This window comes from Ptychodera flava, chromosome 19 (assembly GCF_041260155.1).
Source record: "Ptychodera flava strain L36383 chromosome 19, AS_Pfla_20210202, whole genome shotgun sequence".
Classification (NCBI taxonomy): Eukaryota; Metazoa; Hemichordata; class Enteropneusta; family Ptychoderidae; genus Ptychodera; species Ptychodera flava.
The window spans coordinates 3,979,225-3,999,313 of record NC_091946.1 but is presented as its reverse complement, the minus strand read 5'-3'; the positions used below and the strand labels follow the sequence as shown (position 1 = coordinate 3,999,313).

At 38.2% G+C, this 20,089-nt stretch overlaps 1 protein-coding gene across 1 annotated transcript; it reads left to right on the top strand.

Moving 5' to 3' along the window:
• Positions 1 to 736: 736 nt before the first annotated feature.
• Positions 737 to 19,610, top strand: LOC139118419 (integrator complex subunit 6-A-like). The gene is given in 19 exon segments (XM_070681719.1): positions 737 to 985; positions 1,125 to 1,202; positions 2,338 to 2,487; positions 2,776 to 2,865; positions 3,471 to 3,663; positions 5,368 to 5,499; positions 6,179 to 6,304; positions 9,231 to 9,421; positions 9,855 to 9,933; positions 9,936 to 10,006; positions 10,881 to 11,013; positions 12,236 to 12,330; positions 12,845 to 13,041; positions 15,926 to 16,191; positions 17,189 to 17,334; positions 17,722 to 17,983; positions 18,534 to 18,938; positions 19,253 to 19,324; positions 19,327 to 19,610. Coding segments are annotated over 19 exon segments (2,931 nt in total). The 5' UTR covers positions 737 to 874; the 3' UTR covers positions 19,461 to 19,610.
• The last annotated feature ends 479 nt before the right edge of the window (positions 19,611 to 20,089 follow it).

The window sequence follows — 20,089 nt, the reverse complement described above, 5'->3', positions numbered from 1 at the left end:
CTCTGTATTTGATATTTATAACAGACACAAACGAGAATACCCAGCCGAAGGTCACATCGGTCGATAGTTTAAAATAGCAAGTCCTTGATATACAAACAATTGCATAAGTATACCTCTTTAGTATATACTTATGTATTTGCCTGCTAGGTCACGTAAATGTTTTCCCTTTTCATCCATTTTCTACCAACAAAAAAGTTCACTCATTGAGAATTTGCAGTTTGCCTTTGCCTTATGCATGGACACATTTAGTCATCTCCAAGTAAGTTCAAATGCCATTGCGAGTTCTCGAAGCCAGCTGGCAGCTGCTCCCAACATAAGCCTCTAAAGCCATGCGTACTACGCCCTGGTCTTCCATGGTCTGAGAGCACACTGAGTTTCTGGGGTATCGCCACTATCATTTCAAGAATTTACAATCTTCGCAAAGTACTTTGCGTCTCGATCTAAACGAACACTGTTTTTATGAACACCTTTGTGCCCTGATATTCGTGACTGCAAAGTCTTCTTTTTCCAAATTTAACTCCAGGAAGGCTTTCATGTTTTTGCTCCGTGTGTGTTACACTGGAAGGTAAACAAACCAGACGAGTAGCGTTCTGCTTGCACGTTATGCCTTCCGCGTATGGATCTCGAAAGCATTAATCTTTCAAAGGTTATCAGCCTCATCGTTGATGGCGTTCTCCTCCTGCGAATGGCTGCATTGCGTCACGTGACATGGACCAGTTATTGGCGTGTAGATTTCATAGCTGCTGTGTACGGCAGCTTTGCGCTCAGTTGCCCGGAGAGGAAGGAGAAGAATTAGAGGCCTTAAAAGAGGCCCTAAACTCCACAAAGCCTCACATAATTACACAGATCGGCAGTTAAATACCCCATCTACAACATGCCGATCTTAGTTTTTCTCGTCGATACCAGTGCGTCGATGAATCAGCGGACTTATGTTGGGACTACATTATTAGATGTAGCGAAGGGGGCTGTAGAGACCTTTATGAAGGTACGTCATATGCATAATAAACTCAGTTTTGTCTTTTGTTGACCGTCAACTCACGTTTACTTGCTTTGTGTTTGTTTTGTCAAAATTTCAGCCGTTATGATTTGTGACATTTTGTACTGTTTGTTCATACATTTTACAGCTTCGAGCCCGCGATCCGGCGAGCAGAGGGGACCGCTACATGCTCGCTTCTTACGACGACCCACCCGCCACAATAAAGGTAAAACTTCCCTATCAATTTGTTTATTTTTCGTGACAGATTCTCGCAATTTTCCCTCCCTAAACGGCGGGCTGGTTTAAATTTTTGTGCAAAAGTGACATTAAGGCACTAGACAGAGACACAGGAGCGGTAAATTCCGTAATAATCTTACGAGCACGAGCATGCTCTACCTGGCCTGTCAGACATCTTGCAGAACTGTACGCTCGTGAGGTATTGTGGGTATAGCTACGTAGGCATATTTGCATCGAATATGCAAAGCAGCAGATGAAGTGAATGCTTGGAGTAGTAAACATATCAGAGTGATCCCTCGCCAATATGTTTTCAGATTTTAAATATCAATATCGCATTAGCATTGCCTGATACTAGTTTTAGCTCAGTTGATATTGATTTATCCTTAGCATTCTGAAAAGGTGCAAACGATTAAATTCGAAGATTTTAGCCCCCCAAAAGTTAGGGGGTTTTTTTTGGGGGGGGGGGAGAGGTGATGACATCTAAGATGCCTTTGGCCCCAGAGCAAATATTAATTTTGTACAACTGGTTCAGTGGTCAATAATTTACTGATGTGGAAGTTTCACCCAATTCCATCCTTCAAACAGCTTAATGCGGATAGTTCTGCAATGTTCACAAACTCTTGACATTTGATGTATATCACATGGGGGGGATCTATTCATAAGAGACCATTTATTAGCTAGTATTCTCGATACTCTAACATAATATATTGTTATGCTCATGCCAAGCATCACAACTTTTTGTATCTGTTTTACAGTTTAGTGATTCCTGTTCGTGTTTTTGTATGAAAAGCCAAGAACCTCAGATAAATACATCAGATACATGATTTTTACAGTGTGTCAAATCAGTAGTGTATGCTGTACAATACAGTCAGTACTTTTGTCATTAATTTTTAAAACATCCCCCAGCCCCAATACAAGCTAATGTTTTAGTACAGGTATACCTGGAAAAACAGCAAAAGAATTGTGTTTTCCAAGAAGTACAGAATAGAAGGGATCCTGTTCCGTAAATGGTTCTAACAGTGATCCATGTATGTGCAGTCATGTTTGATTGGAGGGAAACACTAGGATGACTTTCTTCATACATTAACACGGTCACTTCCCCCTTTTCCTTTCCAATATTGTAGGCTGGCTGGAAAGAGAACCATGCAACATTTATGAATGAACTGAAAAATTTACAAGCCAACAGTCTGTCAAGCCTTGGACCAGCCCTTAAACAGACGTTTGATTTGTTGAATGTGAACAGACTGCACTCAGGAATTGACAACTATGGCCAGGTTGGTCGCAGAAAAGACATTGTTACACTGATTGAAATGACTGTCATTGGTGTGTCAGTATACATAGCAAAACATGATCTCAAACATAAAGGGGATAGAGTTTTGGGGATTTAGGTGTGTGCGTGTGTGTGTGAAGGAGGGTAAGGAGGTGGAGAGTTTGGTACATTTAGTAAATTGTTTGTGAGTTTCGTATTTCTCATTCATTGAAGCATGAAATGATGAATCTTTTCATAGTTATACCAGACAGTCAAGTTAAAAGCCTAGGATCTATTCTTGTGAATTTTTCAGGGTCGTAATCCGTTCTTCCTGGAGCCAGCTATGATCATAACATTGACCGATGGTAATAAACTAAGCAGTACAATGGGGACAAGTGATGAGGTGAGTCTTGAACCCATCATGTAAAGTCAGTGTCTTCTGATCCAATAAGATTTACACTTGTACATTATAAACACTCTCTAAACCACAACCTGATTGGTTCATCTGTTGCTGTCAGCATAAACCACTTGAAAGCAGTAAACTTTATTGTCCCATGTAATATATGTAAATACACTTGACTATCTGGAGACCCAAAAAAGGCTAATATAACCATAATCTTCACGAACTTGTCTTGCTGATATGAACATACACACAGCAATATTTACTGGCGTGAGTGTTGACAGAACAGTTATTATGTTAGTTGTGGAGATCTTTTGGTACCGAGATTTTTATGCTGATTTTGAATGAGATGGCGTGACAGGGTTTAAGTCTCAGTAACTATAGTGTACAGTTAGTCACAAAGTTTATTATTAATAGTCAAATTCATGTGATGTTTCTCAGTACATTAAAAAGTATCAAATAGATAAAGGTTTCCTTTTATGATAGGTAACTGGTATTTAGTCTACAAAATTTTAACTTCCTTTGATTAACATTCCCAAGCATGCGAGAAAGTACACCAGTATCATAATTTCATCTTTGGATTATCTGTTTGATTCTTGCTTTCCCAGTTGCATCTGCCCATGCATTCCTCACCGCCCGGAAGTGAACTGACAAAAGAGCCCTTCCGTTGGGATCAGAGGCTATTCTCCATAGTCTTACGAATGCCAGCAGCTCCATCACCCCACCTGGATCGTAATGCCAATCAGCAGCTCCCATGGGCCGAAGACTGCCCTGTGAATGCAATGTGTGAAGTCACTGGAGGTAATACCAAAGTGCGGTTTCTGTGGAGAGTACTGCAGTTGATTCATTGTTTACTCGGAAACAAGACAGTAACAGTGATTGAATGAATTTGACTGCTTATTACAAGATTTTTAGCAATTTCAGAGTTAATTGTAGGACGAGCCATTGCGCATTTCACGCAATAAAATCTCGAATGGCCTCATTTCACCGTCTGATGCGCCACTAAGGGCACAACATTATATGAATTGGTCGATCATGCAGAGTTCATGTAGTTCATACATTCGTGTAGTGAAGATGGGCTCTCTGAAGGTCATCACCTCAGTTATAGTGTGACATGTAAAACGATTCAGTTACCCATTGACCTTTGTAATTAAATACCCAGTACAGTATATATGGTGGTGCACAGGAAGCTGGGTAGAAAGGACTGATGTAGGGGCAAGGGTGTATTGGAGCCATGCGTATGTGGCATGGCAGATGAATGTAAACAACGGCACTAGCCGCTGCCTAATAGCAACTAGTCGCCACTTGGATTTTTAACACCAGTATAGTTGATGAACCCCTGTTTTAGAAAAAGATGATCGGGCAGTCCCTTAAATTGAAGCGTCTGCAACGTCTACCGTCCATACAAACGAAACATTGAACACTGCAAGGAAAGCATCCATGCTGGGCCAGATGATTATTTTGAAGAGCAACATTTTAGGGTCGGACATACATGTATCCTGTTTTCCAGAGTATCCAGTTCTATGCATAGAACAACACCGCTGTATTAAACCCTTTGGTCAGAAGCAATGATTGCAAATTTGCTAATACATACCAGTTATGTTTAAAAGTTGATATATCAATCACTTTATTTAGGTCGTACAGGTTACTCTCTCGTGCAGAATCAGAGTAATTGTTGATGCGTGCAAATCGAGGGCCACTCTGGGAGAATCATACCGGTGCACTAAGCTTTGATCATGATCGTCTCCACAGTCAAAATCACAGTCCTTAGCAATTTGTACAGTTGTTCAAGTCCGACATATCAATAATTCATCACATAAGTTACGTAAATGAATCAAACCAAAAGGTTAGTTTGCTGTTGCCATGGTTGGGCCTGTTGCGTACGTACGGGGGACAACTTTGCAGTGGGGCTTGGTTGGGTACGGGGGGCCTGATCTCTTTTTGTAATCTCCTGTTCTTGACTTGATATACTTGAGTAACTTCTGCAGAAATTCAAGGGTTTTACATGCATGTCGATGATGGCCCGCAATTTTCTAAAATGGCCCCCTTGGGACAGGAGTAGGGGCCCAAAGTGGCCCCCTGTTTTGACATCCTAGATTGAACACTGAGTAATTTACACATTGGAATGATACTAAAACAGCTGCTTTTGACCCTAGTTACAATTTGTTAGAAGAAAGCTACAACATTGATAGCAGTACTGTATTTTCCATACACTCGTGTCCTTTACTTGTGTTTGAATGATGTTTCTGTTATATGTGAATTATTTCTTGTGTGCTGTTGCAAGCAGAGCAGCATACTTGTTTACATGATCAGTGGAAGGACCAGTGGAAGAGGAGTTAAGTCATGTTATCAAAGTTTTTTGACGATGTACCATATTTTCACAGAAAATACATTGTCATATTGTGGTAGTACCCTTAAGGGGTGACTTCTAGTGAATCCTAACCTTAGTGAAACATTAGGTAATCAATGTAACTTTGCATCTGTACAAATATTTTATATCTCCAGGTCGTTCCTATGTAGTGAACTGTGTAAAACAGTTGAACCAGTGTCTGGAATCCCTGACACAGAAAGTACAGAGCGGCGTTGTATTGCACTTTGAACTGTATGGTTCTGAGCCAGCACCTGTCAATCAGGAAGGTGAGTTATTTCAAGTGTGATCTTGACCAGAATGTTTAAAGTTTGTCATTTCAAAGGTCAAAAGTCTAAAGACATAAAAAATGTAGATTTGACACAAAGGAACTTTTTGTCTTCAACCAATTGACATAATGTAATCTTGGTTAAGGTAGAATGCACCACGGGGATATATAGAAGGACTCCCAAATTATTACAATTCGTTTTCAGATCTACCACTTGTAGGGCTTATTTTAGTGGCCAATTTGAATTCAAATATCTGTAAATGTTTGGTAATTTGTTTCTACAGAACTGAACTTTGCACGGTGATCCCTGATTTTAATCTAGTTTGGTAAGAGTATGGTTGAAAGTTTCATTGAGGAAAGGTTGAACAAAAGTTTAAGTCTCTCACTTCTGAGGTGCATACTACCTTATCGGAACAAAAAGAAAGAAGATAGTATCCCTGTTAACAGAAATGGAAGTATTTTGATGCACTGTGACAGAATTCCAAGAGTATCCCTGTTAACAGAAATGGAAGTATTTTGATGCACTGTGACAGAATTCCGAGCTAAAATAGCTACTTTACCCATCAAGAACTTACATGTACCTATACTTGAAGGTCTTTGAGAAAAAACTGAATAAACTCTTAAAACGTTCCTCTGCCAAGTGTATTCTTTCAATGGACTCTCAATCTTATCTTTGACAGCTTCAAAGACGCCACCTCTTAGCAACAATGTGGATGGGAAATCACCCATCACCGTGGAAACAGAAAAACAAGTTAATGGTCCTCTCAGTGACAACAATCTTGAAAATAATAGGAACAAAGATGAAGGTAAGCACTGAGAATTTTCTTGTAAAATTAAATTCCCTTCTGTCAAGGTGAGTTGTGCGGTAATCTGTGTTCTTCCTGAAAGCTTACATATTAAAGAGGCACTTCCACTTGGTAACATTTTTAAAACACATTTTTTTAATGCCAACGGTCGATATTTGACGTGGCGACTGTGCGCGTATCGCGAGATATTGATAAAAACATGTCATTTCCCGAGCGCATTTTTCACATCCCGAAGTTTACGATAGTTTCCGATTTTGACCCGAAATCCGCCGAAGGTTTGTTGTTGTGCTGATTGACGATATTCTGGGAGTCTACAATAAGTTCGAAGGACGCAATTAATTTACTTCCACTGCAAAGACTTTATACACAGCATTATGCCTTTACTTCAGGTAAGTTTTTAAAAACTTCCCTTAGTTTTTGTTGCTTTTATTATTCTATCAGTTGTATTATATTTTTAACCAATACCACATAAACATCAGTTTTTACGTGTCAAATATTAGCCGCCTCCAATGACTACATTTTGTCGTCTGCCACACAGTACGCCGCGCGCGTGGTATGCGTCTATGCATACCAGGCGGCGGCCGCTATGTATCAACCGCACGTAACTGTGCTAGTCACCTATGCGAATTCTGGTGGAATCAGCAAAATTGTTTTTCGTTTTTACGCCAAGTCAGTAAGACTCGGCTTTCTCCCACGGGGCATGACCGATCACCGACGCGAGTGGTACTGTGGCGTACAGGAGCGTCAGCGTAGACTCGTACTCCATAGCTTAGTTGACAATGGCCCCAGTGCCGAACGTTCGATGTTCGAAAGCTGAATTTAGGTGGGTCACTGGAATTCAAACTTTTACTTTTTTAGGGACATGTTTTTATCGATATCTCACGATCCGCGCGCATTCGCCACGTCAAATATCAACCGTTGGTATTAAAAAAATGTGCTTTGAAAATGTTACCAAGTGGGAGTATCACTTTAAGATGAAAAACCAGACAGTGCATTGTATTAATATGATGTTTGAAAAAGAAACTTGCGTATTTAGATTACTAATATGCAGTGATGGAGCATGTTAGAGGTTGTTTAAACTTCAAAAGAGAGGATTACTCTCTGTAATCAGTATTGTTTCATCTCTTTTTTATTCGGACTTTATGTATGAAACTAAACCCCTAAAAAGTCGGATTACAACTCTGTCAGTATCATCATGTTTCTCAATGTCTGACTTTGTTTACTTGACAAATGAGTTGTAGTTTAGCATTAGCCAAGCTTGATACAAGGTAAGGTAGGGAAACATGTCCCGGAAAAAGTATCTGTCACACTTATGTTTACATCAGGCTTTCTCAAATATTGTGAAGAACTGATGCGATTGGGTAATGCCAAACTTTTGCTTTGGAGTATAGGGCCTAAGTGACTCTTATGTGGATATCAGCTGGGCCATATAAGAAACAGCGCCCTCTGTTGTCTATAATTCCCTGCCAACGTTGGCAAATTGTATTACAATGAACATCTGACTATGCCCAGATATCATTCAAAATGTTACCAACAAGAGTTGAAATCATTTAATTGTGTTGGTTAGAAAGATTGAGATTAATTGAGTTGAATGCACCACTGACTCCAAATAAAATTTGTTAAAGATGTACCCCTGGATGTTTGTAAAGTCACAGTGTTGCTGACTTCCAGATTTGACAAAGGTATTGCTTGTCGGTTTTGAACTTTAACCCCCTTTGAAACACGGACCTTAGAGATCAGTGGTTTCATATGGCGGGAACAGAAACTAAAATGTCAGGCCAGACATCATGCCCAATAATGACTAGACAGTTGTGTCCTTTTGAGTTCAAGTAAGGTCGTAAACGCTTGGCAACATGGAGGTCATTGTGTGGAGTTTATTATCTCAGGAATAATGCCCCCTCTGTGATGTCTTCCAAGTAAATTGCTTGAGCTATAATACTAACTCATGCAATGAAAATACCTAATTTCCTCTGACGAGTTGTGTAATGTAGTCCGCTAGCTTTTTGGTGTCAGAGCTTCAGTATTCAGTTTACAAAATAATGACATCTGCTTTCCAAAGATGAATTGATTCAACAGCTGTTATGAATAGAACCATGGAGTGGTTTCAATACTGTGTATTTAACCTCTCAGACCTCCTTTTCCGGCAATGAGGGGTCAACATATTCATTTACAACAAGCACCTCCCTTTCAAGATTCACGCCTTTCATGTTGAAGACTGTATTTGCTTACTATGTAAAACATGTATTCCCCATCATGGGTCTGTTCTTTTAATTTGAAATTTAGACCCACCTATGCATGTTATCAGACTGTTTTTGCAAAATTCAGGCTTTATTAGTGCATCTGAGGCTACAGTGCCTCAGATCTGAAAGAGTTCTAGTGTTAGATCGTGATTTGTTTCATTTTTGAACCAAGAAAAAAGAGAAAGAGGGAGAAGGAGATAAGGAAAGTTCAAAACAATCAATTTTGCAAATAATCATGTCAATTACAACAATTAAACCTCCCGTAAAGGTTATGAGTCTGACACAGGGTCAAAGGTCAAATAGGGATATCAGTTAAAAATTGAAAAAAATAGGATGTGAAAGAATCATAGGATGTTTTCTGTACTTTGAATTCTTTTTAGGACTACCACAGTGGCCAGAGTGTGTTAGAGTGTTTCACATGGACAAAGATTACGATTGGTTTGACAAGATGGTGTATCAGCAAGTGTTAAGAATTTAACACGGGTTTAACTGAAGATGTACCGAATTTGGTACTTTGCACTAGGTCATATTCATGACAGGACAAAAAGTGTGATTTTCTCAGTGATTGTAAAGATACTGAAGATCTTAAATGATATTGTTCATATTATAGCAGAGGCAGTTTTATACCGTCTGGTTTGCCTGTAAGTTTTTTGCGAACTGATAAGTATTGCATCTATGTGTTCCAGGCAAGAATTCTGTATTGACCAATCACAGCGGCAACAATGTGCGGAACACTTCACCGACTACCCCGCCAAATTCAGCCTGGCAGAGCAGCCACAAGCTGATCTATGTGAGACCCAATCCCAAGACGGGAGTTCCCATGGGCCACTGGCCGATTCCGGAGTCATTCTGGCCGGATGCAACAGCTCCAACACTGGTAAGTCATTCGTGAAATGTGCCATCTTTCAATCAAAACCATGGATGGGGAAAGTGAGCTACTTTCTCTCAGATTGCATGTGAATCACCAATGAAGAAAAATTTTACAAATTTCCAGCAACAAAAATAAATGTACAGGCAGTCAACATCTGTGCACAATGATATGCCTCATGAAATGATTAAAAAAACGGTATTTATTTGTTGACCTTTTCACGAAACAAAACATTTCTTTAAATATGTAAACAAGTTTTGTCTAGATATGAGCCAATGATAGTAATGGAAAACTTTTTCATGTTAAACATTTCAAAGTGCCAACTGGCAGTCTGTGAGACAAACATCTGAAAACCTATGATCTCTTTCCAATTATGTTGTATCATGCAAGGTTTAATGTATATACGTTTTCCTAACTTTGTGTGTCTTATATATGTGTACAGCCACCAAGAGATGCCCATCCTGTAGTGCGATTTGTTTGCACTGACTGTGAACCAATGATTCTAGAAAACCTGCCCTTTGACAATATGAACTTGAACCTTCACCTCTGACACAGTTTATCCTTGAAAGGAAAGCTCCACAACTATGCTGGCAGGTACGACTGTTCGAATTCCTACAACATACTCTTTGAACCCTTTTCCTGCCAAGTTCATATTTCACCATCAGGTCAACTTCGTTAAAAGTAGTGAAGCACAATATGTCCCATTTGGTGCATTTTAAGAAAGATTGAACATTTGAAGGCCTCTGAAATCACAGATACTGTAAACATGATATTTATGGACTAAAGCTGTTGGAACAGACCAAGCCAAATGGATGGAAATACATATGGTTTTGACTCAATACTGCTTTTCACTGAGTTGGCTGATGGGGAAGTGATACCGTCTGGCAGGAAAAGGGCTAAAATTCTAACATACTAAATTCATTACTAAACATGCTAAATTCTAGACTCTAAAATGATTTGCTCTGTATAGTCAAAATATTTTCTAATTCACAAGTTCTCAGAATCTGTCCTTTCTTCATCAAGGTTGCCCCTGTAGAAAAGAACGTTGTATTATCCTGTTGTTCTGATGAAACCTTTGTCAGACAGGGTGAATGATACTTCACCTCTGTGCACACCCTGAGCTTCACATAATTACTTTATAGTCAAACAGAGATTGTTAAGTTGAGCTGTGTTTAGCTGTTGATCATTTGTCAGCTTTATCTAAAAGCATGTTGGCCAACATGATAAAATATTCAATGCAAAACAATGGGCTAACACCATGTAGATACTTAACGTCAACAACAACTAATGCCAAAACTGTACCAGGGATGTAGAACTGCCCCTTTAATCAGCCCCACATGATGGTAGTATGCACTTGAACTCACAGTGAACTAAATTGATTTTGGCATACCCCATCAAATTCTGTCCATTTTCACATACTTTGTGACTTTAAATCACTTATAACTTAAATCATATTTTTGATTTGCAGGTGTTTGTTAGTAACAGTTGTAAATACAGTGACTTAGGCTATCCGTTTGGTTATTTGAAAGCCAGCGTTAGCCTCACTTGTGTCAATCTGTTTGTCTTACCGTATAATTATCCAGTTTTGATATCTTTGTTAGGTAAGTGAATTCTCCAGTTTGCCTTTTTTGTCTGTCAGACATTATGTTAACACTGCTTTTGTAAATATAGTGAAAAATAATACTTGTTTTATTGCAGTTTAAATGGGCCAGGTTCAAGGCTTTGAGTGGGGAGGTCCCAGGACAAGGCCATGTAACAGTTAATCACAATTGGCTTCAACCTTAGAGTGTATAGGCATCATTTAAGTATCTTTACTATTCTCAAAGGACGTTACTGAACTTTACGCATCCATAGTTAGACAAAAGGGTCCTTTAAGTTGAAAAAAATTTACACAATGTTTGTAAACATACTCAGTGATAGAGGTGGCATTAAAAGATGTCCTGAAAGGCTTTACAATAAAAATCTCAAATTCAAATCAATACTGCAATCTAGATTAAAACTTGTAGCATTAATTTGAACTTACAAACAAGTACAATTTGGGAAATAGGAAGTAGCAATTGTTGTTAAGTAGCCAGTCAAGTTCATCCCAGTGTACCTGCTTGTTTGAAGTATTAGTAGTTATTCTAAGAAACTAGACTGTCAAATTTAAATATACATTACAAACTTCCCACAAACGTATTCATTCAAATTTGCAATGTAAGTTATTTTAGAGATGTTATTCATGTGTTATTCACAGTGAGTTGGAATAGAAAAAGAAATAGTCTGATATTCAAATAGTTTAGAGATATGCTGTCCTTGTAATAAATACTGGTTCCTGGACTGTTTATCAAACAGAGCAGAATCTTAATGACATCACTATCTCTATCCTCAGTATGAAAAACAAGATATTTGCAGCAAATATTTGATGAGATTTTCACAACTACTCTCATAAAAGAGATGATAACATTGATGTTGGTACTTTGTTGCCACTGATCTTATGATCCAAACTTTGAATACTTCATACCAATGCATCCTACAACCAGTTAAAGTGGTAACGATAGGCATTCAAACAACAAAATTTGTCTGAATTCCATCAGCAACAACAGATCTTGTGTGCTTGATGCATTCTTTTAACAAACCTACCATCACAGTCAGTAGTATTCTCAAACAGCTTTCAAAATCTACATAGTAGTGTTTTGCTAAAGACATGCAATCTTAGTGCAGACAATCTCTATACAAAACCATCGTATCAATACATATGCTATCTATATTACAGTTTTGTATGTTGTTCTCAATGAATTTGATTTTGAAATTGGTGTTCTCAAAATTGTATATATTCTTCAGATGAACTTTTTAAAGTACATAAATTGAAGCCAAGTGCAAAATGGAGACAGACATTTGACATCTACCTCAAAACAGTACCAAGTTATTATGCTGGGGTGAGTATTGCACACCTATTTGGATGTCCTGGTGCATCTATACACAACCAAATTTCTCATTCTATGTATTGACTCGATTTTATCACAGAATATATCTGAAAGAGTTTTTATGAATATGTAAATTTGTATGAAGTGACTTCATTGAACCTCGACACTCTTATTACGTTGGTCTGTTAAATGTAAATGTAACTATTTGCTTCTGTGGAGATGCTTTTTGCAACAGGCCCTTCTCATTGCAGGGAATGAAATATTGTTGTATAAACTCACAAATTGTGAAGTATGTGTCAATTTGTTTGATGAGGATGTTATTATACTTGAAATCTACACAGGAATTTGAAATGATCATGTGTGAGTTAATTTCAAGTCATACTTGTCTTCATCTGGAAACCAGATCTCGCCTTGCAGTATTAAACCTATGTTGTCAAAGTCAACAAACTGATACCAGGATGATACCTTTGAGATTATTGATTAAATGGGTTAACAGTATTTTTGCTCTCGTTCGTTTTGCCCACAGTCTCTCAGAACGGCTCTACGTCGCATGGGTACCCCTAACCTCATCCCAGACAATGTGGAAAACTGCATTGGCTACAGTGTGGTTTCACACCTGAAGAAGCTCAAACAGCAGTCCAGAATTGAGGCAGACAGATTAGCTGTGCAGATAAGCAACATCAAAAGCAAGGGCCAGGAAGGCACTGTCAAAGTTATACCAAGGTAAGTGTGTTTATGGCAGGGTATATTGAGATTGGCTTATAAATGACACTGGCAATATTTTATTTGCACTGAGGGGTAAGTGTCTTTATGGTAGGGGTATATATTCAGACTTTGCTGCATAGGTGGCAGTTATGATATGAACAGGGTCTGTATGTTCCTGGAAATTCCTTGAATTTGAAAACCTCCAGGAAAGTCCTGCAAAATTGAGAATCCATCCACAATTTTTAAAAATGACAAGATCATGAATCGTGAGGTTGTAAAAATGATAAGTAAAATGATATACAAAAAGATACACTGTAAATTGATATCTGGAAAATTGTATTTTTGACTTTGAAATGTCCTTGAAAATTGCTGGAAAAGTCCTTGAATGTTAAGTGACTTTGAGTGTATGGATCCTTTATTAATGTACAAGGGTAACTATGTCCATAGGTGAAATTTCTATAGCTATGGTGACTTTTTTGTTTGCCTGATGACAATAGATATTTACCAAGATAATATCCAGAGGGTAGAAGTGTACCAAAACTGTCTGTGAAACTAGGCCCGTAACTTACAACATTCTGAACTGTTTTAGTCATTTGAGAAATTTGTGTTTATTACTTTGTGTCAGCCGTGAACCAGTACATGCAATATTCAAAATTTTTACAAGTCACAAGAGAACTTTCTAGCATCAGTGATATGTAAGTTTTGCTTTGGGCTCACTAGTCTGTGACAAGGCCATCAGCTCAGAAGAGAGAGTGATATTTGGCATCAACATATTGAGGCTTGCCAGCCAAAGTGAGGGGGAGCCATCATTTGAATGTCTTAAGGTATTATGTGCCTATCAAAAAGTGAAAGACTTAAACTTTTGCTCAAACTTTTCCCATTAAGATTTTCAGCTATTGTCTTACCAAATCAAGCATAAAAATCAGGGGTCACCGTACAAAATTTGGTACTAGTGAAACAGATTACTGAACATTTACTGATATTTGAAATTCAATATGGCTGTCATTCCCATGTTAACTCTATGGAGGAAAAGTAAACTTTTCAATTTTTGATAAACTGAGATATTACAAATTTAAAATGAGCCCCTATAAGTGATATGCCACAAAAGTAATGGAAAATACTGAGAGCCCTAATATCTGTCTCCAAGTGCATTCTACCCAAACATTTGAGTGTAGGAAAAGCTATCATGTAGTGAAAAGGGAAATTGAACTGCCACTTAGCACAGAGTTAGTATGTGTTTTTGGTTGTAAAACAGTGGCTTGCTTGTCCCTCACTGGTGACACTCAACAATCATGAATTCTTCGCATACTATTTACAATCCTTTATATCATGAATGCATTACTCATACAGTGTCCTGTTTAAACTTGGCCAGAGTATCTAAGTGAGAAGACATTAGATTTGTCCAATATGTAAAATGGAATTTATCCATGTACTAAGCTGCATAGCCAAAACATTTTTCAATAAATTCTTAAAGTTGAAAATAATTGAATATTTAATCTTTAGTATTGCTGAGAATCTACTTTCTCATAAAGGTGCTGTAATGTCCTTTAGATAAAACAGAATGTTTTTGTAACCCATCTTTGCTTCAAAGTCTTGTTGTGTTCCAACAGTGTGAATGGACCTGCTTATTTCAATATAGGAAAAAAAGGATATCCCTGGCATAATACTATCCTTTTATGCAACCAAGTTGGTCTGTTATTATCAGACCAAATCAGCTACAATAGAGGAAAGGATAATTATGGATAATTATGATCAGTCCCAAAAGACATGTTCCAACACATTTGACCTTTTCAAATCCCATCAAAGCAGACACCAGAATGATTTTTCACAGACAATTCATGCTATTTAAGTACATAGATGTAAATTTTGTCTATTAACCTTCAACAGATATAGATAGCATTTATCACAATGGTGTTTGCTCCATTCATCATCTTGCTACATTGATGTTTGTATTGACTTTGACTTTTAAAGATGTAATTTGTTTTTGTTCCAAAACGCATCTTCTACAAAGGACATCTGTAAATGTAAAATATTACAGTACCGGAACCTCTGTTACAGGGATAAGTGGCTCTTTTTTAGCTATTTTTTTATGAATTTTGTTTGATACGGATAGGAGTTTGTGTTGTTTGACTTCTTGCAACATGCTGAAATACTGGTGAACTCTGCACAACCTCAAATCTGCTTGCAGCCAGACAAGATTAACATTCAGTGAAACATTTTACGTGCAGTATCAAAAAAGTCAAGTTCAAAAATTCAAGTGTACAACTGTCACCATGCATGTCCGAACATCCATTTTTAGGGAAAGTTGCAACCACATGCAAGCTTTTATGATGAAATCTTAGTTTGCAGTGCCTTTCACACAGAGAGCTTCCAATACATTGTGGCAATGTTTTGTCACAGGAAAGCAAGTCGGAAAAACCCACTTTGTTGCATTCACCAAATGGATAATTTTTGACACTATTGCAGTTATGTACCAAGTCATTTTGTACACTGTGTGACTTTAAGCAAGTATGCCATGTTTTCTTGATAACTCAAAAAGGTCAAAAAAGAGTAACTGTGTCCCTTTCATGAAAAGGATTCTGTACAATGTGCAGAGTTATTGCTGACAAATTGACTGTAGTCTAGACTGAAATTCCTTTCCACAGTAGCAGTGTGGCATTACAGACATACAGACTGTGCTTACAATACGGGGCATTTCTGATTTTTAGGGGAAAATGAGAAACTCTTTTTGCAAACAGAACGAAAATGATAGAAAGTACATTGAAAATGAAACAGTTTAATGGTATACTGGACCAACATTGAAGGAAATTGAAGGAGATGGGGGTTAGTTGATAGTGACTAAAAACTCTGCTCTCCGTTTTGGTGAGTTGCTTGATGACATTGCATTCATCATCTTTGACAGGTCACCATTGCCATCACTAGCCAAGCAACGTGACTTCCAACAGTTACTTCAGCATTTTACCGGGGAAACCATCGTCTTGAAGCAAGATCACAACGTCAACGAGTTCCCCAACTTCACGCTAGCACTGAGCAACAAGGACATCAAGCCACAGAGTTTCAGAAATCCTTTTGATATTCCCCGGAAGGACATCCTGGATCAGATATTCCGCATGCGGACAAATTTCCTCAGGACATCAGCAACCACCCTGCCAAGGTTCCAAGATGAAGGTGAGATTTCATAAATGACTTACCCAGTGGGCACCTGTTGTCAATAAGGGCTTATTGAAAGTGACGTCAAAGTTTCTACAAATGTGTGCAGTTTATGTCCTACAGGGTAGTGTAAGTTAGTGAAATATGTAGATTTGACAAATAATAATATAGACGGAATAAAAACCATATCCTATGTGCTTTCTTCCTTAAAGATTTATAACATCTTTACAGTCAATTTAGGAATTTCTCAAAATTTGCTTTAAGTCTTTGTGATAAGGAAAATTATTTTGAGTGAATGAGACTGACTGTGAGTAAGTTAACTTGGAGGATGCAATCGACAGTAATGCTATGGTCAAAATAATAAAAGTCTATTGTCACAGGAAACTGAAATAACCAAAATTGTACTTGATGATGTCAACTGTAGCCTTTCAGTGTAAAATATTATGCGTGAGAATGTAACGTTTTGAGTACCGTTAGTTTGATCATCTGCAATGTCCTCTTAGTTCAAGGTAGCGCGAGGAAAATAGCAACAGTCTATTGTGATGAAAGGCATATGTAGCTGTATTGAGGATTGGTTTCAGAATGTAGCATTAGTGTTTGCTTATAATTAAAAATAAATCTTTCACCATTATTTGAAATTGCCCTAGAAAACTCTACAGGCTGTTGTTAAAGGTTGTCTTGAAAATAATGACACTATGTTTATGCATGTTATCTTTGCTGTATAAAGTACGGTGTCCTTTTCATAGACTTTGACAATTAGTGTCATGTATTCACTGCACTGCCCTTGCATTGCTATTCACTCACATGCACACAGTCTACAGACATGTCACAGAAAGATGTAAATGGATGATCTGTCTCATTGACAAACCTGTCCACCTCTGCTGTTCATGTTGACAAGTCCAATCCTAGCGTCTTAAGAATGGGAATACACCTGAGTTAGGGCTGTAAGGGCTTTTCTACCATGTAACAAACTTTTTATGTAATTCATTATTTTACTATTAAAACTCCAATTCAGATCAAAGTCACAGTATTCCAGTGGCTGAGATGGGTAACTATCAAGAGTACTTAAAACGTATGCCTCCTCAGTTGCGAGACGCAGACCCTGCACCAGCCAGGCTACATACTTTTGGAAATCCATTTAAACTGGATGATAAGAACAAGGTAAGTTGGATAGAGGTAGGATGAAATCACTGATCTTTGGGTAGATTCATCTCCCCCGATGTTTGAATGGTATCTTTCTCACCAGGAACTTTCGATCTCTGGGAAAAAAATCACATCTGCTGAAATGGAGCAAAAATTCTATCAGCATTTGTACCTTGTAGTTTTCATTCATTGCAGTTTTCACAGTTTGTATGGCTTTAAACATTGTGTAGTAAGTTGCTCCAGTCTCTGTAAGTAGAAATGGTATGGTCCATAGCTTATCACAGGGAAAAAGTAAAGTGTTGTCACCACTGTGTGAATCAGGGGGAGATTTTTTTTCCCTGATGCCAGCGTCACATTAGTGAAAATTCAATGAGATTTGATTTCTGTGTTGTCATGTTTTCACAGAAAATGATGGTTGATGAAGCCGACGTGAACGAGGCCATGACTGGACTGCAGGTGCGCAACAAACGTCAGATGGACACGCCGCCAGGATCACCCATGCCAAAACGACAACGGAGCATGTCACCGTCGCCTCCTAGCAGACGGCCGCCACCAAACACACCGCCAAATTCTCCAACAAATCAGTTTATGAGGCGGTCACCGTCACCGATGCCATCCGGGAAACTGCCTCCAATTCAAGTACCACAACCTATGCAACAACACAAAGGTCTGTAAATGTTATCCATCAAATGAAAAATGTAATTCTTACAGTAAAGATCAGAACACTTCACAACATACACAACAAGTCAAGTTTGTGCAAACCTTCTTGAAATTTAAAGTTTTTTAATGATCAGATTCGGTATGGCCATTGCTAATCAGTATTTCTGATGCATCATGAATATGGCGAGAAGTTAAAAATAACCATACACTGTATTGACATTAGTTTTATCTGATTTCCATATAAACTGCACAGGCCAAACTTGTCAAATCCAAATAGCAGTTCTCCAGTCTTGTATTTGGTGATGCAGTCCATACGAAACAGACCTAACGAAGCAATGAAAAAATCATCAAACAAACCCTATTTCTAAACAATGGGTCTAACTCTGCTATAGAAGAGCATCGGGTCGTACCAAAATTTTGGGGCCATAGGGTTGACCTATTCATCACCACCGTTTTGCATTTCTCAAATCTTTCCAGTGATGTGTTGGACATTAGAAAAGGGATTGGGTGTTCTGGTTGACGTGGTGACATGCTTTACATCTTTGTCCCATTCACAGACATGAAGAAACTAGGAATGGTGGATAACAGTAAAATGGCCAAGTTGCCCCAAGAGGATGATTTGCACAATGTGAGAGAAATCCTCAGTTTAGCATCGCAACAACAAAAGCAACACCAGGAACAGGATGATGAGATCATCGAACTTGAAACTGTCAATCACAGCAATGGTGCTGAAGATGAACCAATCTCAAGGAGCCTTTCAAAGAAAGTGGGTGTGGAAAATGAGAGAAATGAGGAGGAGCCAATCACAGAGAGTGTAACTGTGTTGGGAAAAGGACTCTCCAATAATGTGGATTCTAAAAGAAAGGACATTAGGACAGCTGTGACTGATCCTAGGACCATTATTGAAAACAATCTAAAGTTACGAGATGAAATAGTCAAAGTTATAAGAAGACCTGGAAAAAGTAATTATTATTGTTATATTGCTGAATTTTGTAAAAGAGAAAGATACGGAAATTGATTTTTCTAAATTTTCTCAGCCTTAAATTTCCTTTCGCCAGATAATGTTATTTTTGTAGATGTTTATCAGCATTATCCTATTTAGAAACACATTTCAATCTTTTCAAGGGCTAATATATGCTCAGTCTACTCAGTAACTTTGATCGATGGTTGCATGACATTTGCATAATTTTACATACAATTTACATAACAATTTGGATCTGTAACATGAATAGTCATCTAATTTACTTTTTTCTCTTTTTTGTCTCCACCCTTCCAGATCATGCCATCATCTTTGATCTCTTGAGCTCAGTGTGTGGAGATGCTCAGATCAAGTACATGTTCATCAATGAGGTATCCGTGAGGCGACGCGCTTTAAGAGGAAAACGCTCATACAGCATTTACAGTTGTATCAACAGTCAATCAACAAATCGAACAGAAATGTTTCCAGGCAAAACAGTGTACTTTCCCATCATCCGCGGAGGTAGTAGTAATACCTGATAGTTTGTATATATACAGTAGATGGTAGTCATAGAAGTAAGTTTTTGATATCTTTGTGAGGGCGCTTTTTGACCTTCAAGTGTTTATGATGTCTTTCTGCAAGTTCTACCGTTGGGAATTCTCCATTTCATGTCCAGGGGAAGCAGGCACACATAAAGCAGTGTTCATTGGATGTGTTTGTTCTGTCTGGCAAAAGATGGTCACAAAGAAAAGCCTTCTTTAAGTCACAGTGACTTTTTAACAATCAGACTATAGAGTGATGTTAGAGGAATGTTCAAAATCTTGTTTACCGTGCAGGTTCATTGTTGAAGGCTCTTCAACCTTTTCATCCTTCTGACGCAATGTCCAGATCCAACATCACCACAGAAAACACTGAAGTCTTGCCAAACCACCCCGGTCAAATGGTTTAGGAGGAAAAGATTTTCAGAAAAAAATCAAATCCTTCCAGTAACTGTGCATCCCTTTCTGTAGCTTTGCTTGTGTTGGGAGTAATCTTGAAAAGTGCAAGAAATGCCAATGCTAAATACCTTGGTTGCAGTCAACTCAACTACCGTATTCATTTTTCTAATAGAGGTAACCAAACTACAATGGCCATTTTGCTTTCCAATTATCATCA